This window comes from Vulpes lagopus, chromosome 3 (assembly GCF_018345385.1).
Source record: "Vulpes lagopus strain Blue_001 chromosome 3, ASM1834538v1, whole genome shotgun sequence".
In the NCBI taxonomy this organism is placed as follows: domain Eukaryota; kingdom Metazoa; phylum Chordata; class Mammalia; order Carnivora; family Canidae; genus Vulpes; species Vulpes lagopus.
This window is the reverse complement of record NC_054826.1, coordinates 151,287,776-151,304,157: the sequence shown is the minus strand read 5'-3', so window position 1 is coordinate 151,304,157 and position 16,382 is coordinate 151,287,776. Positions and strand designations below refer to the sequence as shown.

The 16,382-nt window shown below is 39.4% G+C and overlaps 1 protein-coding gene across 1 annotated transcript in view; it reads right to left on the bottom strand.

The window, feature by feature from the left end:
- Positions 1 to 5,618, bottom strand: part of ZNHIT6 (zinc finger HIT-type containing 6) — a 59,529-nt gene extending 53,911 nt beyond the window's left edge. The window contains exons 1-4 of the mRNA XM_041750448.1: positions 4,708 to 5,618; positions 3,484 to 3,549; positions 3,293 to 3,399; positions 3,127 to 3,212 (exon numbers count right to left, since the gene is read on the bottom strand). Coding sequence (XP_041606382.1) covers positions 3,127 to 3,212; positions 3,293 to 3,399; positions 3,484 to 3,549; positions 4,708 to 5,357 — 909 coding nt within the window. The 5' untranslated portion in view covers positions 5,358 to 5,618. The remainder of the gene's footprint in view (positions 1 to 3,126; positions 3,213 to 3,292; positions 3,400 to 3,483; positions 3,550 to 4,707) is intronic.
- Between the last annotated feature and the right edge of the window lie 10,764 nt (positions 5,619 to 16,382).

Here is a 16,382-nt window from a genome sequence, read left to right as displayed (position 1 = left end):
TAGAATCAACAGGCCGATTCCTCATATTTGTATAGAATTACAAAGAGCCATATCCACACTAGAGTATAGCCATAATCCAGAAAATGAACAAAGTCAAAGGAATTAGTCTAGAAGACAGTGAGTTGCAGTAAAAAAACTACAATAGAGAGTGTTTAGTATTGGTGTGGATAGACAAGTAGACCAACAGAATAGAATAGAAACTGACCCAAGAATATATGGATGCCTGATATATTACAAAGGCAGTCCTGTAGAGCAGTAAAGAAAGGATGAACTTTGGAGCTAAGAAAGTGCATTATCCATTAATTAAAATTAAATGGGATCTCTGCTTCATTTGATATACAAAAATTAATCTCAGGTAGTTTACAGATATAAATGTGAGATGCAACACTATAAAGCTTTTAGAAAATAATTATGAGAATAGCTTCATAACTTCAAAGTCGGAAAGAATTTCTTTATAAACATATAAACTACTAATTATAATGGAAACATATGATAAATTTAACTATATTAAAATTAAGAACATCTATTCATTAAAGACACTACAGAGAGTGAAAAGCAAGCCACAGAATGGTAGAAGCTATTTATAACACAATCAACTACCAACAGGCATTTAAGAAATATAAGAATTCCTACAAACCAGTAAGAAAAAGGAAGTTGACCAGTAAAAAGATGAGCAGGAGACAAACTTTTCTACAAAATGAAATCCAAATGGCCAATAAAATATATGAAAGATGTTCAATCTTATTAGAAATCCGAGAACTGCAAATTAAAAACCCCAAAATAACTACAAAGCCATAAAACTGACAAAAATTTTTATTTTTTAAGATTTTATTTATTTATTCATGAGAGAGAGAGAGAGAGAGAGAGAGAAAGGCAGAGACACAGGCAGAGGGAGAAGCAGGCTCCATGCAGGGAGCCTGATGAGGGACTCGATCCCGGGTCTCCAGGATCAAGTCCTGGGCTGAAGGCAGCGCTAAACTGCAGAATCATCCGGGGATCCCCCAAACTGATAAAAATTTTAAAACTGACCAAATCAAGTTTGGAGAAGATGTGACAATAGGTACACACAATATTGGGAATCTAAACTAGTGTAACTACTTCAGAAAATATTTTGGTTACATCTAGTAAAGTTGAAGATGTGCATATCCCACAACAGAGTAATTCCATTGCTAGGTATAAATCCTAGAAAAAACATGTGTGGACAAAAACCACAATTCATAAACAAAAGTACTCACTGCCATACTTTAAGGTTTTGTTGTTGCTGTTATTACAGAAAACTCGAGTCCATGGACCAAAGAATGGATAAATAAATGATACAGGTCTTAAACTAGAAACCATTCAGAAGAATGATCAGGGAATGGCACAAGGCAGAAATTTTTGAGAAGATGATAATGTTCTCTTTCCAGACCTAAGTGGTAGTTACATGGATTGGTTCACTTTATGATTATTCATTAAACAGTGTTCTTTATATTTTATGCTTTTTTAATATGCATGAAATACTTCATGATAAAAACAAAAAAATTAAAAATTTATCTTTTAAGCAGAATTGTAATTATGCTTAATTATCCTTAATTAAGCTTCAGAAAAACATGCATGGTAATCTTTCTTTCAGATATGTGAAATGTCAAGTTGGTACCAGTAGTAACAATAAAATAAGGTGTTAAAATTAAGTGCTAAAATTCTGCAACTCCAATGCTAAAATGGTCTTTGAAAAAGGCACATAATTTCATGACATGATTTAAAACACTCTTAAAGAATTTCTAGAATAGCAGTTGCAAAATATTTCCAATATGTAAGTTTTAATTTTGCATACTGTTTATGGAATGCAAAAGGGATGAAAGAGTATGAAAATTAAGTGTATTAAATAAGTAGGAAATATCAGAAAGGGAGACAGAACATAAAGACTCCTAACTCTGGGAAACGAACTAGGGGTGGTGGAAGGGGAGGTGGGTGGGGGTTGGGGGTGACTGGGTGGCGGGCACTGAGGGGGGCACTTGACGGGATGAGCACTGGGTATTATTCTGTATGTTGACAAATTGAACGCCAATAAAAAATAAATTTATTAAAAAAATAATAAATAAATAAGTAAGTAAGTAAGTAAGTAAATAAAACAGCCGGGACGCCCAGGTGGCTCAGCGGTTTAGTGCCTGCCTTCGGCCCAGGGCGTGATCCTGGAGTCCTGGGATCAAATCCCACATTGGGCTCCCTGCATGGAGCCTGCTTCTCCCTCTGCCTGTGTCTCTGCCTCTCTCTCTCTCTCTCTCTCTGTGTGTGTGTGTCTCTGTCTCTCATGAATAAATAAAAAATCTAAATAAATAAATAAATAAAATAGCAAGTCCTGTTAGTTCTTCCTTCAAAATTAGAATCTAAACACTTCTAATAATTTAACAGCATTATCCAAGCCACCATCATTTTTCACTTGAACCACAGCAAAAGTTTTTTAACTATCCTCCCTTTCAATCTTCTACTCTTGCCCACTAAAGCTCATTTTTCAGACAGCAGCAAGAGTGATCTTTCAAAAAGCAAATGTGCTCAAAACCCTCTCATGGCTTCCATTTTCACTCAGAATACGTTAGGAGTCCTCACCAGTTTCTCTAACCTCATGTTGAATATTCTTCTCTTTATGCAATTATACTTCAGTCACCACGTTCCCATTTTAATCCTCAAACACACCAACCTTACTCCTAACACAGTCTTTACTTCTGTTTTTGTCACTACCTAGAACAGTCTTCCTCCAAAGGTTCACATGGCTGCCTCTTTCTCATTCAGATCATTGCTTAAATGTCATCTCTCAGAGAAACTTCTCCTGACTACTGTATTGAAGATACTCATAACCTCCTCCCAAAAAATACCATTTTCATTTTCTTTAATCTCCTGTGCTTGCTTTATTTTCCACATGCACTAAACTCTATCTGAAATTATCTTTGTTCCTCTACTCATCTCCTGTCTTTCCCCACACAATACAAGCTCCATGAGAAGAACTTTGTTTTGGTCACTGATGTACCCCTAGTAACTGGAATAGCTCTGGATCATGGTAGCTGCTCACCACGTATTCGGTGAAAAAAAAAATGAATCTAACTGATAAAAAGAATTTTAACTGGAAGTGATGGAAAAATAAATACTTACGTGTTTATTGCTTATTGGTCTTTTTAAGAAAGCATCTCTAGAAATGTGGTCTGCTGTTCTTGCCACATCTTCCAAAAACCGATAATCTAAAAATTTCAAAATAGAAAAATAAATGACATATTCCAGTGGCCAGGAAGATCAATCCGCTATGCCTAAAATGACTTACCACTTAGGAGATTCATCTCAGTAAACTGTTGTATGGAAACATATGCAGTCTTATCTCGAACTCCATTACATGTCAGTTCTGCTTTGTGTTTCTTCACACAGGGCAAACTGAAGAGACAAAGAGGAGGTACTTTTATACTGAGGTACGATGGGAACAGACATGGGTAGTAAGGTAGGAAATTACATATATACCTGCAGGAATATCGCATACAACGTGGACATTTGTACTTGGCTTCTTCTGTACCACAAGTTTCACACCTACAAAAGCCCACAGGAAACTTAATAAATTATCAAATATTAATTCTACTCATTTATCTATAATCTTTAACGCTGAGTCCATTACTCATCACCAACAATTTAAAGACATGTAGTCAGTGAATAAGGTATATGCAAGTAACTCTGATAAAATACTTGATAGTTGTCAAACATCCTTAGAAAACTCTCCTCTAGGAAACTGTCTCCAAACGACATTTACAATATTACAAGATTGTTAGTACTACATAACCCAAGAAAACATGTAATAAGTTTTAAATCTCGCTTTTGACTTCTTTTGCTATTGCGATCACAGAATGAGATTGCTCACTACTATTTTAACTTGTGATTCCTGGCAGTCTGTTAATGATTGTGTTTGTACGTGTGTGCACGTGCGCACATAACCAGAGGTCCAATCCGTGAATTCAAATACCTTAAAGGCACACACACCACAATAAAGTAGGAGACCAGGTTAAATACGTTTTATCAGCGGCATCTCTTCTTATCTCCACACCCAACCTGAAATGAGCATTAAAATAATCTGGATATTCTCTTACCCAACATCTGTCTCCAATTGCTCTTCTAGGAGCTTAGGACTGACAACCAAACTACAGCCATTTCTTTTTGGCCCAGTCTGTTCTAGACAGGAAGAGTCCCAAGAATGTGACCACTCTTCTATTTCCTATGCTGTCACATGATCACAAAGTAAAGGAGATTAACTATAAAGCAATAAACATTCACAGTATCCACAGAGGAAGTAGACAGCTGGGTGAGTTCAAGTGCATATCTAATTTTAACGATCCACGGTATCCCTGTTAGTTTAGTAGACTTTTCTTTATGCCTATCCTCTTTTAAAGAATATTGAGTCAAGAGCATATTAAGTCAAACCAGAATCTGGTCCAAGAGTTTTCTAGTCCCCAGAATTTTCTGACTTGGCCGTTGTGCACTGGCCACTTACAGCCTGACGTATTTTCCCTGAATGTGTTGTTCTCTGACAAAACCCTGCCCCCCCCCCCCCCACCTCCACCACCAACACGCTGGCTCCAGAGACCCAAGATGGCACTTATTTTTCAATATTTGACACCCGGCTGCTAGATTTCCTTCATCCCAGACAACAGAGGACTCCACGCCTCTATTTTCCCAATGAATCTCTCCCTGTCCTACCTGGACATGGCCAGTTTCCGCTTGAAACCCGCGGGGGTTTTTATCCGAGGCTCCTCTTTCACCTTCGCATCATCCATCACTTCTTCCTTTGGGAGATACTTCTCTTCCTTTACACTCACTTCATCCATCATTTCCTCCTTTTTTATGTTCTGAGTAACAAACGCTTCCTCTTTTATCTCCAAATTCTCTTTCTTCTCTTCTTTCACATCGAGCCAGTCCATCACCTCTTCCTTCACCTTCACTTTCTCTTCTTTTACCTCTGCTTCACTCCCCTTCTCTTCTTTCACCTCAAAACTCCTATCCATCTCCTGCTTCACCTCCGATACGCCTGGTTTCTCCTCTTTCACCTCAGGCGCGTCCTCCGCCTCCTGCTTTACCCACCGGCCTTCTTCCATTTCCGACCAATCCAGAACTTCTTGCTTCACAACCGTTAGGTCCACTCGCATCGCCTCGGCCTTCTGTCCACTCCTTTCCCCGTCCTCCGCCTTCTCCACTCCTGCCAGTCCGTTCCCCGCTCCCGCGCTGCCAACTTCCGTCACTGCGGTGCCTCCGACTCTCTCCCCGTCGGACGCGAGCCTCAGCCGCGCCCCCTCAGCTCCACTCTGCAGACCTCCTCCCAAAGTCCCCTCATCTTCAACAGCAATATCCATCAGCCCACGACCCCCCGGTCTCCGCTACCACTCTGTCCTTCAGTGTGGCTTGTCCACGCCAAAAGGAACGAATTCCGGGCCCGAACACCCACAGTCACCCACGTGCGGCGCCGAAAATCGCCAAGCTGCGAACGCCGGCCCGCTGCTCTCGTTCCAAGTAGTCGTAGAGCAACGCTGCCGCGCCTCGCCACTTTACGACTCGGAGAGCCCTTTACGGCCCTGCAGCAGTCGGGCCCAGAGGCTCCCAGAGAACCGGCGTGAGGCCACGCCCACTGAGAGAGCCACTTCCGGGGCGGGGCTTCGCTCTACCCATCCCCCGGGGAGGCGGTGTCCGCCCGCTTTCCCCGCCCCCAAACCGTGCGCGGCCACGCTCCTCGGTAGAGAGGGAGGGAAGGGGCGGGGCAGCAGGGCTCTGGCCGCGTGGGCCCGGGAGGACCTCGCCAGGTCTTTAGGCACCGTTACTCTTTTTTCTCTCTTTTTTTAAGATTTTATTTGTTTATTTATGAGACACACAGAGAGAGGGGCAGAGACACAGGCAGAGGGAGAAGCAGGCTCCATGCAGGGAGCCCGACGTGGGACTCGATCTCGTGACCCCGGGGTCACGCCCTGGGCTGCAGGCGGCGCTAAACCGCTGAGCCACCAGCGCTGCCCCTGGGCCCCGTCACTTTTGTATGACAATGGAAGAAACACTTGAAAGAAAGAAAACAAACAAACAAACAAAAACACTTGATGCCACGCATCTAGGCCTCATTCTTCGCCTGTACACTAGAGAGGATGGAATTCCAAAACTTGGCGTTCCTGTGAATGAAGAGTCAATGGAATCGTGCAGGCAAATAAGCCAGTAGTTATTGAAATAAACTCCATTATAAGGTGGCTATTGTTACAGGGAGTCCTGAAAGGTTTCAGACAGGAAAAAAGGGAATTAACTTTATTCTTTCAGCGCCATCAGTAACAGCCAGTCTCCCATTTCCAGAATCCTGCTGGATTCTTCTTTAAGAGAACATATTTAGGGATTTAAAGACTGAGCCAAAAGTTCAATCCCCAGGAATAGGCCTAAAAAATATGCCCCAAAATGCAAAAAACAAAACCGACACATTTATCTGTTTCAGTTACTTTTCTAGGTTATTATTATCACATACTGGGCGTTAGGCACTTTCACCTGATCTTCACATCATGTCTGTGAGGTATTTTTCTCACGTGTAAAGAGACTTCATAGGAGATGTATTTTTCTTGCTGCATAAAGGAGACTTCAGAGAAATGGCTTCTCAGCTGTAGGCTGCTTTGTATTACCTCCTCAATGCTGGGCATTTTAAGTATATTATAATTCATTTGCAAGTTGGTCAAGGAATGGGGATTTTTAATAGGTGAGCAGAGCGAGAGAGGGAGATAGTTTCGAGACCGAGTTGGGGCACCAGGGATTAAGTAATGCTGCAAGGAGCACTGAAGTCAATTGGAGAATTTAGTAAAATCTTCTTATAGGTTGCAAGGAAGAAACTTCCAGAGGAATCATATGGATAATCTTCTCTTTTGGAGTTACTTGGAGGTTCTTGTTGTCCATGGAGTCAAAGAAAGCCTAATTGGATTTTTCAGGCCAGATCACATATTTACACTGGGGAAAGGGTTAGATGATAGAAGGAATCCATGTGGTTTTTGCTAAAGACAAGATTTGTGAAATGGGAGCACCAAGAGGGAATGTTGATACTAAGAGTAAAACCATGTGAATTTCCATTTATGTAGAGGAAAAGTTCTGGGACTACAGATCAGACACCAGAAGGAAAGACTGTAGATTTTAGAACTTTTGTCATTTCCTTAAATTTGTTCTTGTAATCTGTGTGTTTTTTAACAGTCACTGAAGGGAAAATTGTTGAACTAGTAAAGCTCCTTGATAGCATCACAGCTAATCATTTACCTAAGTTCAACACTCAACACTGTGGGATGGTAGTTTTCATGAAGATATTGGAGGTTGTGGTGGTATTGTTGAATGGTAGTTTTGAAGGAAAAGTGAGGCTTGAGTGGTCCTAAAGGAGGGAACTTGGGGTTGTTGGAGTATAGAGCACGACATTGTGTACAAGGATGGAGATAGGACAAGGACAAGGAAAGGGAGGCAGAGGTTATATGGAGTTATATGTCGCTGAATTCCTATCCAGTTCTTCAACCTCTTCCCCCACCCACCCACCCTTTTGCACCTAGTGGAGTAGGGGGACAAGCCCAGCTCCTTCACTATAGGATTGTGCCTATCACTTCTGTCTCCTGCCTCTGCACCAGACATCTCTTTGCAGCTTTCCTAACCACTTTGTGAAATGGCCCTTTGCCAAAATCATATATGAGATCATTTTAACAGCCAGAAACATAGGAATGCTTTCTAGGAAAGCATCTTAGCTATACTGAAATCCCATGAAAAAGTGTACATTAGGGTTGGTTAAACCATCTCTGTGGCTCAGCAGGCATTTTGTGTAGTCAACTGTCTGCTTGACGATAGAATGATTAGAAGGGCCTTTCCTGACCCTCCAATACAGGTAAGAAAACAAAGACCCAGAGAAATAAAATGATTTGCTTAAGATTAAATGGCTATTGGGGCAGCCCAGATGGCTCAGCCGTTTAGCGCCACCTTCAGCTCAGGACGTGATCCTGGAAACCTGGAATGGAGTCCCACGTTGGGCTCCCTGCATGGAGCCTGCTTCTCCCTCTCCCTTCTGCCTCTCTCTGTGTGTCTCTCATGAATAAATAAATAAAATATATTTTTTAATAAAAAGATTAAATGGCTATTTAGTGGCAGCACTGAAACAGAAAATTAATGTTCTGGTCAAAGCCCTTTGTTCGCATTTGAGCTAGTTTAAGATAAAAGCCAGGAAGTGGAATTTCAGCTGTGCCCACATAAGAGCCAGGAGCCAGGAACCAGAAAGCCTGGAAGGCTAAGGTTTTGTTTTGTTTTTTTTTCTTTTTAAAGATTTTATTTATTTATTCACAAGATACAGAGAGAGAGGCAGAAACACAGGCAGAGGGAGAAGCAGGCTCCCTGGAGCCTGATATGGGACTTGATCCCAGGACGCTGGGGTCAGGGCTGAGCCAAAGGCAGATACTCAACCACTAAGCCACCCAGGCACCCCTAGAAGTCTGAGTTTTATTGTGTATGCCTAGGTGTTGTGATGTGTTGCAGTATGGGCTATTCAGAAACAGATGCTAATAGGAGTTGTTAGGGATCAATACCCATGAAGAGAAAGAAGAAGCAGCAGGATTAGCCAGAGAAAGCATTTAAGTTGCAATGCAGGTCTGACAAGGCTTGGCCAGCCTGACAGGTAGCTCAGAGAAAGTATTTGTCTTTAGAGTGTCCCACTTCAGGCGAACTGCCTCATTCTTTATATCTGGCCCCACGTGGTCATCTGATACTGGCTGCCCCAGAAAGGCCATGGTCTTGGGCAAGAGGCTTCTCTGCAGTTGGAGCTGACTGCTGGGCTGCACTCTTTGTGACTAGGTAGCAAGTCTTTCTCTGAAGAAGATCCGGGTGGCACATCTCCGTGGCTACTGTGGTGTGAATGTGTGCCTCTGGAGCCGCATGGCCTCTTGTCACTGAATTAGCTTCATTCTACTTTCTTTGCAGGCAAGGTGTCTGTCTTCTTCATGTACCTTATTAAAAAATACTGCCATTCCACAACTCTGAGGTTTATATGTCCTTAGTGCTTATATGATCATGGAGACTCACTGTTGTCTAATTCCAAATATCTGGGGAAAAGAATCTGATTGGATCAGCCAAGCCAAGGGAGGTAGGGAAAGGCACTGGGTTTAAGTCTCCTGTGTCAGAAGCTCGGTGACCAATCTGAGTTTCAGTGAATCTATCACTAAGATGGACATAGTTATATGTATTTCATAGAGCTATTTTGAGAATTAAATGAGAAAATGTATGTGAAAGAGCTTTGTAAATAGTAAAGCATTCTACAGATATAATTATTATTTTCCCCATCCTACCAGTAATTTTGAAAGTCTTGAAAGTCCTGCTGATGATAGCTTGTTTATTTGTTTTCTCTTTCAAATCATGGAGGACAAAGTTGAGATAACCACATTTCCCAGTTCTTGGCACATTCTTCTCATGTGCAACAACCCTCTCCTTAATATTTTTGCTATTTGTACATCTCCACTCTCATACATTCGATAGGGCTCCTCATATATACATATGTGTTTGTGAAATATGTAGGATTATTTTACTGTGTGCATCTTTTTGATAGCTTCATTGAGGTGTCAGTCACATAAAATAAAATACACCTATTATAAACATACAATTCAGTAATTTTAACTTAAAAATTTTATAGAGTTCTGCAGGCATCAGCAAAATCCAGTTTTAGAACATTTCCATCTACCTCCCTCCAACACCCTTGTTCCCATTTGCAATTAATCCCTGTTCCCATCCCCAGTTCCAGGCAATAATTGATCTACTTTCCATTCCTATAGATTTGCCCTTTCTGGAAATTTCTTATGAAATAATACATTATGTGGTCTTTTGAGTCTGGCTTCTTTTATTTAGCATTAAGTTACAGAGTTTCATCCATGTTGTAGCATGTCTCAGTCGTTTATTCCTTTTTATTGCTGAATAATATTCTGTTGTATAGATATATCACGATTTGCTCATTCGTCAGTTGATAGGGATTTGGATTGTTTGCAGGTTTTGTGTTATGAAAATTCTGCTTCCACATTCCCATACAAGTTTTTGTGTATATATATCTATATATATTCCCATTTCTCTTGAGTAGTGTTACCTAGGAGTTGAATTTCTTACCACCACGTGGTAAGTTTGTATTGAATTTTTAGAAATGGCCAAATGGTTTTCCAAAGTAGTTATACCATTTTACATTCCCACTGACAATGTGTGAGGATTCCAGTTTCCCTACATCCTTGCCAGCATTGGTATTTATGGTCAGTGTTTTTGATTATGGGTATATAGTGGTATCTCACTATGAATTTAATTTGCATTTCTTTAATGACTAATGATGTTGAGCATTTTTTAATGTTTACTGGCCAGTTCTCTATCTGGATTAGTGAAAAATCTATTCAAATATTTTGCCTATTTTTTAAAAGATTTTATTTATTTATCCATGAGAGACAGAGAGAGAAAGAGAGAGAGAGAGAGGCAGAGACACAGGCAGAGGGAGAAGCAGGCTCTATGCAGGAAGCTTGACATGGGACTCTATCCTGGATCTCCAGGATCACACCCTGGGCTGAAAGGCGGCACTAAACCGCTGAGCCACCCAGTCTGCCCCATTCTGCCTATTTTTAATTACTTTTTTTAAAAATTATCTAATTGTAGTAGTTCTTCATGTATTATGGATAAAAGCTTTTTTAGATAGCTGTCAAGATGTTCCTTAATAATCTGAACCTCCTGCTATTCATGCCAATGTGTAAAACTTTCCCAAATTATCTGGGATTGATCTGTGTTACTGATCGCACACAGTAGAAATATATTGTGTTGCTCCTGAGGTTAGGTTTTAAAAATGGCTGTGGAGCCTGCTTCTCCCTCTGCCTGTGTCTCTGCCTCTCTCTCCCTCTCTCTGTGTAGCTCATGAATAAATAAATAAAAATCTAAAAAAAATAATAATAATAAATAAAAAATAAAAATGGTTGTGGTTTCTGCTTCAGGCAATTGCTCCCTTTCTCTCTTGGATCGCTTACTCTGAGGGAAGCACGCTGCCATGTTCTGAGTTGCCCTACCAGGAGGGCTCATGTAGCAGGGAGTCGAATTCTAAGGCTGAACTGTGTCCCTCCAGAATTCATATGTTGAAACTCTAAAAGTACCTCAAAATATGGCTGTGTTTAGAGAAAGGGCCTTTAAAAGATGATTAAGTTAAAATGAGGCCATTCAGGTGAACCCTAATTCAGTCTGATTGATGTACTTGTAGAAGGGGAAATTTGGACACAGAAAAAGATCAGAGATGTGTGCACACAGACCATGTGAATACACATCAAGAAGGAGGTCATCTACAAGCCAAGGAGAGAGGTCTCAGAAGAAACCAAACCTGCCAACACTCGATTTTGTACTTCTTTCTTTTCTTTCTTCTTTCTTTCTTTTCTTTCTTCTTTCTTTCTTTCTTTCTTTCTTTCTTTCTTTCTTTCTTTCTTTCTTTCTTTCTTCTTTCTTTCTTTCTTTCTTTCTTTCTTCTTTCTTTCTTTCTTTCTCTTCTTTTTTCTTTCTTTCTTCTTTTCTTCTTTCTTTCTTTCTTTCTTTCTTCTTTTCTTTCTTTCTTCTCTTTCTTCTTTCTTTTTTAATTTTATTTATTTATTCATGAGAGACACAGAGACATAGGCAGAGGGAGTAGCAGACTCCACGCAGGGAGCCCGATGTGGGACTTGATCCTGGGACTCAATCCTGGGACTCAGGGATCACGCCCTGAGTCAAAGGCAGACGCTCAACCACTGAGCCACCCAGGTGCCCCCGATTTTGGACTTCTAACCTGCAGAACTGTTAGAAAATAAGTTTCTGTTATTTAAGTGACACATTTGTCCTATTTTCTTAGAGCAGCCCTAGCAAACTAATGCACTGGGCGACAACCAGCAAGGAACTGCGGCCTGTCAACAGCTGTATGAGTGAGCTTGGAAGCAGATTCTGTAGTCCTAGTCAAATCTTGACATGGCTGTAGCTCTGGCCAATAGTTGTGCTCAGATTCCCCACATTCAAAAATCATGTGACAGAATAAATATTTGTTGTATTAAACTGCCAAGTTTTGGGGCAGTTGCTACACGGTAATAGATAATAATCCTTATATGGTTTTCAAATATATTCTCCCAGTATGTGGTTTGTTTTTAATTTTTCTAATTGTGTCTTTTAAAGATTGAACATTTTATGTTTCAATGAAGTCCAGTTTATGAATTTTTTAAGTGAATTCTGCTTTTTGTGTCACACTAATAAATTTTTGGCTATCCCAGCATCTCAATGATTTTCTTCTATATTTTTTAGAAGTCTTAGGGTTTTAGCTCTTACAGTTAGATCTATGATCCATTTTGAGGTGTTTTTTTTTATAATGCAAATAAATGATTTATTTTTTGCATATGGATCTCTTCTTGTCCAAGCACCATTTGTTGAAAAGATCATCCTTCCCCCTTGAATTGCCTGATATTTTGTAAAAAATGAAGTGACCACAAATATAAGGATTTATTTCTGGACTTTCTGTTCTGTTTCATTGATTTATATGTCTGTCTTTACACCAATACCACACTTTGTTGACAACTGTAATTTCTAATAAGTTTTCAAACTGGGTAATTAAGTCCTCCTCCACTGGTCCTTTTTCAAAACTGTGTTGGTTATCACAGCATAACAGATGGAGATGTTGAATCACTATGTTGTACACCTGAACTATAGCATTGTGTGTCAACTATACTCAAAAAAAAATTGTGTTGGTGGATAGGGTTGAATATGTAGATCAGTTGGAGAGAATTAGCATCTTAACAATAGTGTATTTTACAAGCCACAAAAATGGAATAAATAATCATTTATTTAGATTGTCTTTAATTTCACTTAACAATGTGTTTAGTTTTCAGCATACAGGTTTTTTGCACTTCTTTTGCTTAATGTATTCCTAAGGATTTTATTCTTTTTTAAAAAAAAATACACTCTACACCAGTGTGGGACTTGATTGAACTAATGACCCCAAGATCAAGAGTCCCATGCCCCACTGCCTGAGCCAGCTGGGCACCTCAGTATTTTATTCTTTCTGATGTGATTTTGAAAGGAATTATTTATTTTCATTTTTGGATTTTCCATCACCGGCCTATAAAAATGTAATTGATTTTTTATACTGATGTTATATCTTGCAACCTTACTAAATTCTTTTTTTATTATATATGTTATATATATATATATATATATATATACACACACACACATATATACAGATGGATTCAATTAACTAGTATTTTGTTTAGGAGATTTTATGTATGTTTATAAAGGATACTTGTCGATAGCTCTCTTTTCTTGTAATGTGATCAGGTTTTGTTGTCAGTGTTCTTCATGCTTTTTAGGAGAGTTTCCTAACTAATTTCTACATTGTTCATTTGTTATTGATAGTATTCAATCTTAGTCAACCCATCCCTTAAGTTCATTTCAATCATTCTGTTTTTCATAACCAATTTCTCCAGGTTATTTTTGCTTCATATTGTTAATATCCTCCCTCATCTCTTTGGAGATATTTCTTTTACTCATTGAAAATTTCTCGCTTTTTAAAAAATCCATTAATTTTGCTCCACAAGTACAAATTGTCCAGTTTTCTAAGAAATTTCTTTTATGGAATTACACTCTTCAGATGCTATAATATTTTCCTCTATGATCTCATATTCACTTGGGAGTATTAGCAACTTCAGCTGTAATTCATATTTGAAAGGGAGGATCAAAAGCCTGAGACTTGGATTGTGATTCTTCTGATTTTTTTTTTTTTTGAGGTGGCCAGGAAGGAAGACAGTGGATGAGCCTTAAAATAGAAAGCTTCTGATATTATAGTCAGGGCTTCACTAGAACCATTCTGGCCTTTCATGAGGAGAACATGCCCCTCAGGTTATCTCCCATATGCCTGCATCTGCCAACCCTTTCAAGAACTACTATGTTCCGTGGTATCACCCAGACCCTAAGATAGAAGGAAAAGAGAAATGTTGCAAGCCAACCTGTGTGTATAGTTATCAGCTACCTTGATGTCACTCCACCTCCATGGGCAAGTGTTGGGCTGGCTCTGCTGTTGGCCCTTGAGTTGGCGTGGGCCGTGATCCAACTCAGGGTAATGTGAGTAGACAAGGGCACAACCAGAGTTACTATCCCTCCATTCTACCCCTTACTTCCATCAGTGTCCATCTATGACTCTAATCCTTCCTTTCCCCACCACAATGGGCCCCAACTCCCTTTTCTCTTCTACAGGCTTCTCAGAATTTCTAAAGAGGCTCCAAGATCCATTAACACCTCCTCATTTATATGACATCTTCAGGATTAGACTTGGGGACTCCAGGAAGTAAGTGTTATTAATTTGCTATCTTTGTCAGGAACTGGATTCTCCAGATTGAACTTTAAAAAATAGGGATGATAATAACTTTCTGAAATGATTTTAGAGGTGTCCTAAACATCTTTCTACTGGGCTTCCCATGGTATTGCTCAAGTTTTTCCAGGATGCAAGATGTTTCATTATATTCAGAGGTTTCATTATATTTACAACTTGGAGGCCATGCAGCAATTTCCATATACTTGTCCATGGATTATTGTATCAGCATCACCTGGTGTGCTTAATGAGATTTCTGGATCTTTCCATAAAGGTACTTAATCAAAATAGAAAGACTATTGGAAAATATTTTAACAACTGTCTCTGTGTGGATGTATAAGCAGGTTCATGAATCACTGGGTGAAGGCATTACAATTACACAGTCCAAGATGATAGTCACTAGCCACAGTGGCTACTGAGCACTTGGAATGTGGTTGTCCAAATTGAGATGTGCTATAAATATAAAATGTAGACTGGATTTCAAAGATTCAGTACATAAAAAGGAATGTAAATTATCTCATTAATAACATTTTTATATTGATCAAATGTTAAAATGACAATATTTTAGATCATTAGGTTATGTATAATACATTTTAAAAATTAATTTCACCTGTCTTTTTTGTTTTTTCTTTTTTTTAATGTGGCTACTAGAAAATCTTAAATTACACGTGAGGCTTATATATTTCTATTGGGCAGTGCTACACTGGAAGAGGTTATTAGAACTCAAACTCTCATTAGATGTGATTTAGATAGTAGAAGTATTCAAGAATTAGCTAAGCATGGTAGTTCATTTGTTAATTCAGTCAATAAATATCTGTCTCTTCATTCTTCAAATTGTAGCCTGAGCATCTTTACATATCACAAGTCTGATAATGTCAGCCAACTCCTTAAAACCCTTCAATGTCTAATTGTTGCACTTAAGCTAAAGAACTAATCTTTATTGTGGCCTTGAAAAGATCCCTCATAATTGGACCCATATCTTCTCTTCAGCCTCATCTTTAATTACTCATCCTTCAGATGGAAGTAGTCCCTGCTTTCGTAGTGAAGCATTCCTTAGACACTCTTCCTCCTCTCTGCTCCAGCCTAGATCAGAGTTCATGTGAATGTGTGTGTTTCTTCCAGTTGTCATGATATATTCATGAATATTAGCATGATATTAGCATCAGTTTCCCTCCTAGATAGTAAGCTTATTGAGCATGGGGACCTTGCCTTTTTCGCTCAGATTGAATTACCAGCGCAGAACACAGTCTTTCATTCAATATGCAGTAAAACATGAAGACATGAAGGACTTGAGCACCTATTTGCATCATGCATGGTGTCATTCTGTGTGATTATGATAAGCATAAAATCTATACTTTGCCTTCAGGGAGGTCACAGTTTAGTGAAGGGAGACAGGCATGTGAAGAGCAATAACAACCCATTGAAGACAGGATGTATAGAAGACAAAATGTGACCCAAAGAGGAAGCAGCATGCATTCCTTTGTGGGGAAAGTTAGGAAAGTTTTCCCAAGGAGCTAACTTGAAGAAAGAATACGAGTTGGCCAGGAGGACAAGGCAGGAGAACTTTCCAGGCAAAGGAATAAGCACATTTTGGAAGTTCAGAGAACATTAGGTAAGTTAGGTATGACTTTAGTAAGAAAAGAAGGTGAGCAGGTTGACAGGTAATCAGAGGCTGGGTCACTAAGGCCTTACAGGCCTTGCAGAAAAGCTTGCATTTCTTTATTCTATAGGTGAGCAGGAGCCAGTTTCATTTCCTCAGCTCGGGTTCTGAGGTTGGGACAAAGAGAAGAAACCATAGACTGGTTCTGGGTATGAAGATTCTTTAGCAGGGGAGCATGACATACTGTGATTTGGATGGGCCTATTATTACAACACAAGTAATTTGTTTTCAAAGAATTGGCTGGTTCTTCTATTACTGGCAAAAGCATTATTTGGATCAAACAAATAAATCATGATTCAAGAGGTTCAATCATAATTGATGAGCCTTTAGAAGGATCCAACAATTGTGTCATTACTATCAGAGGAA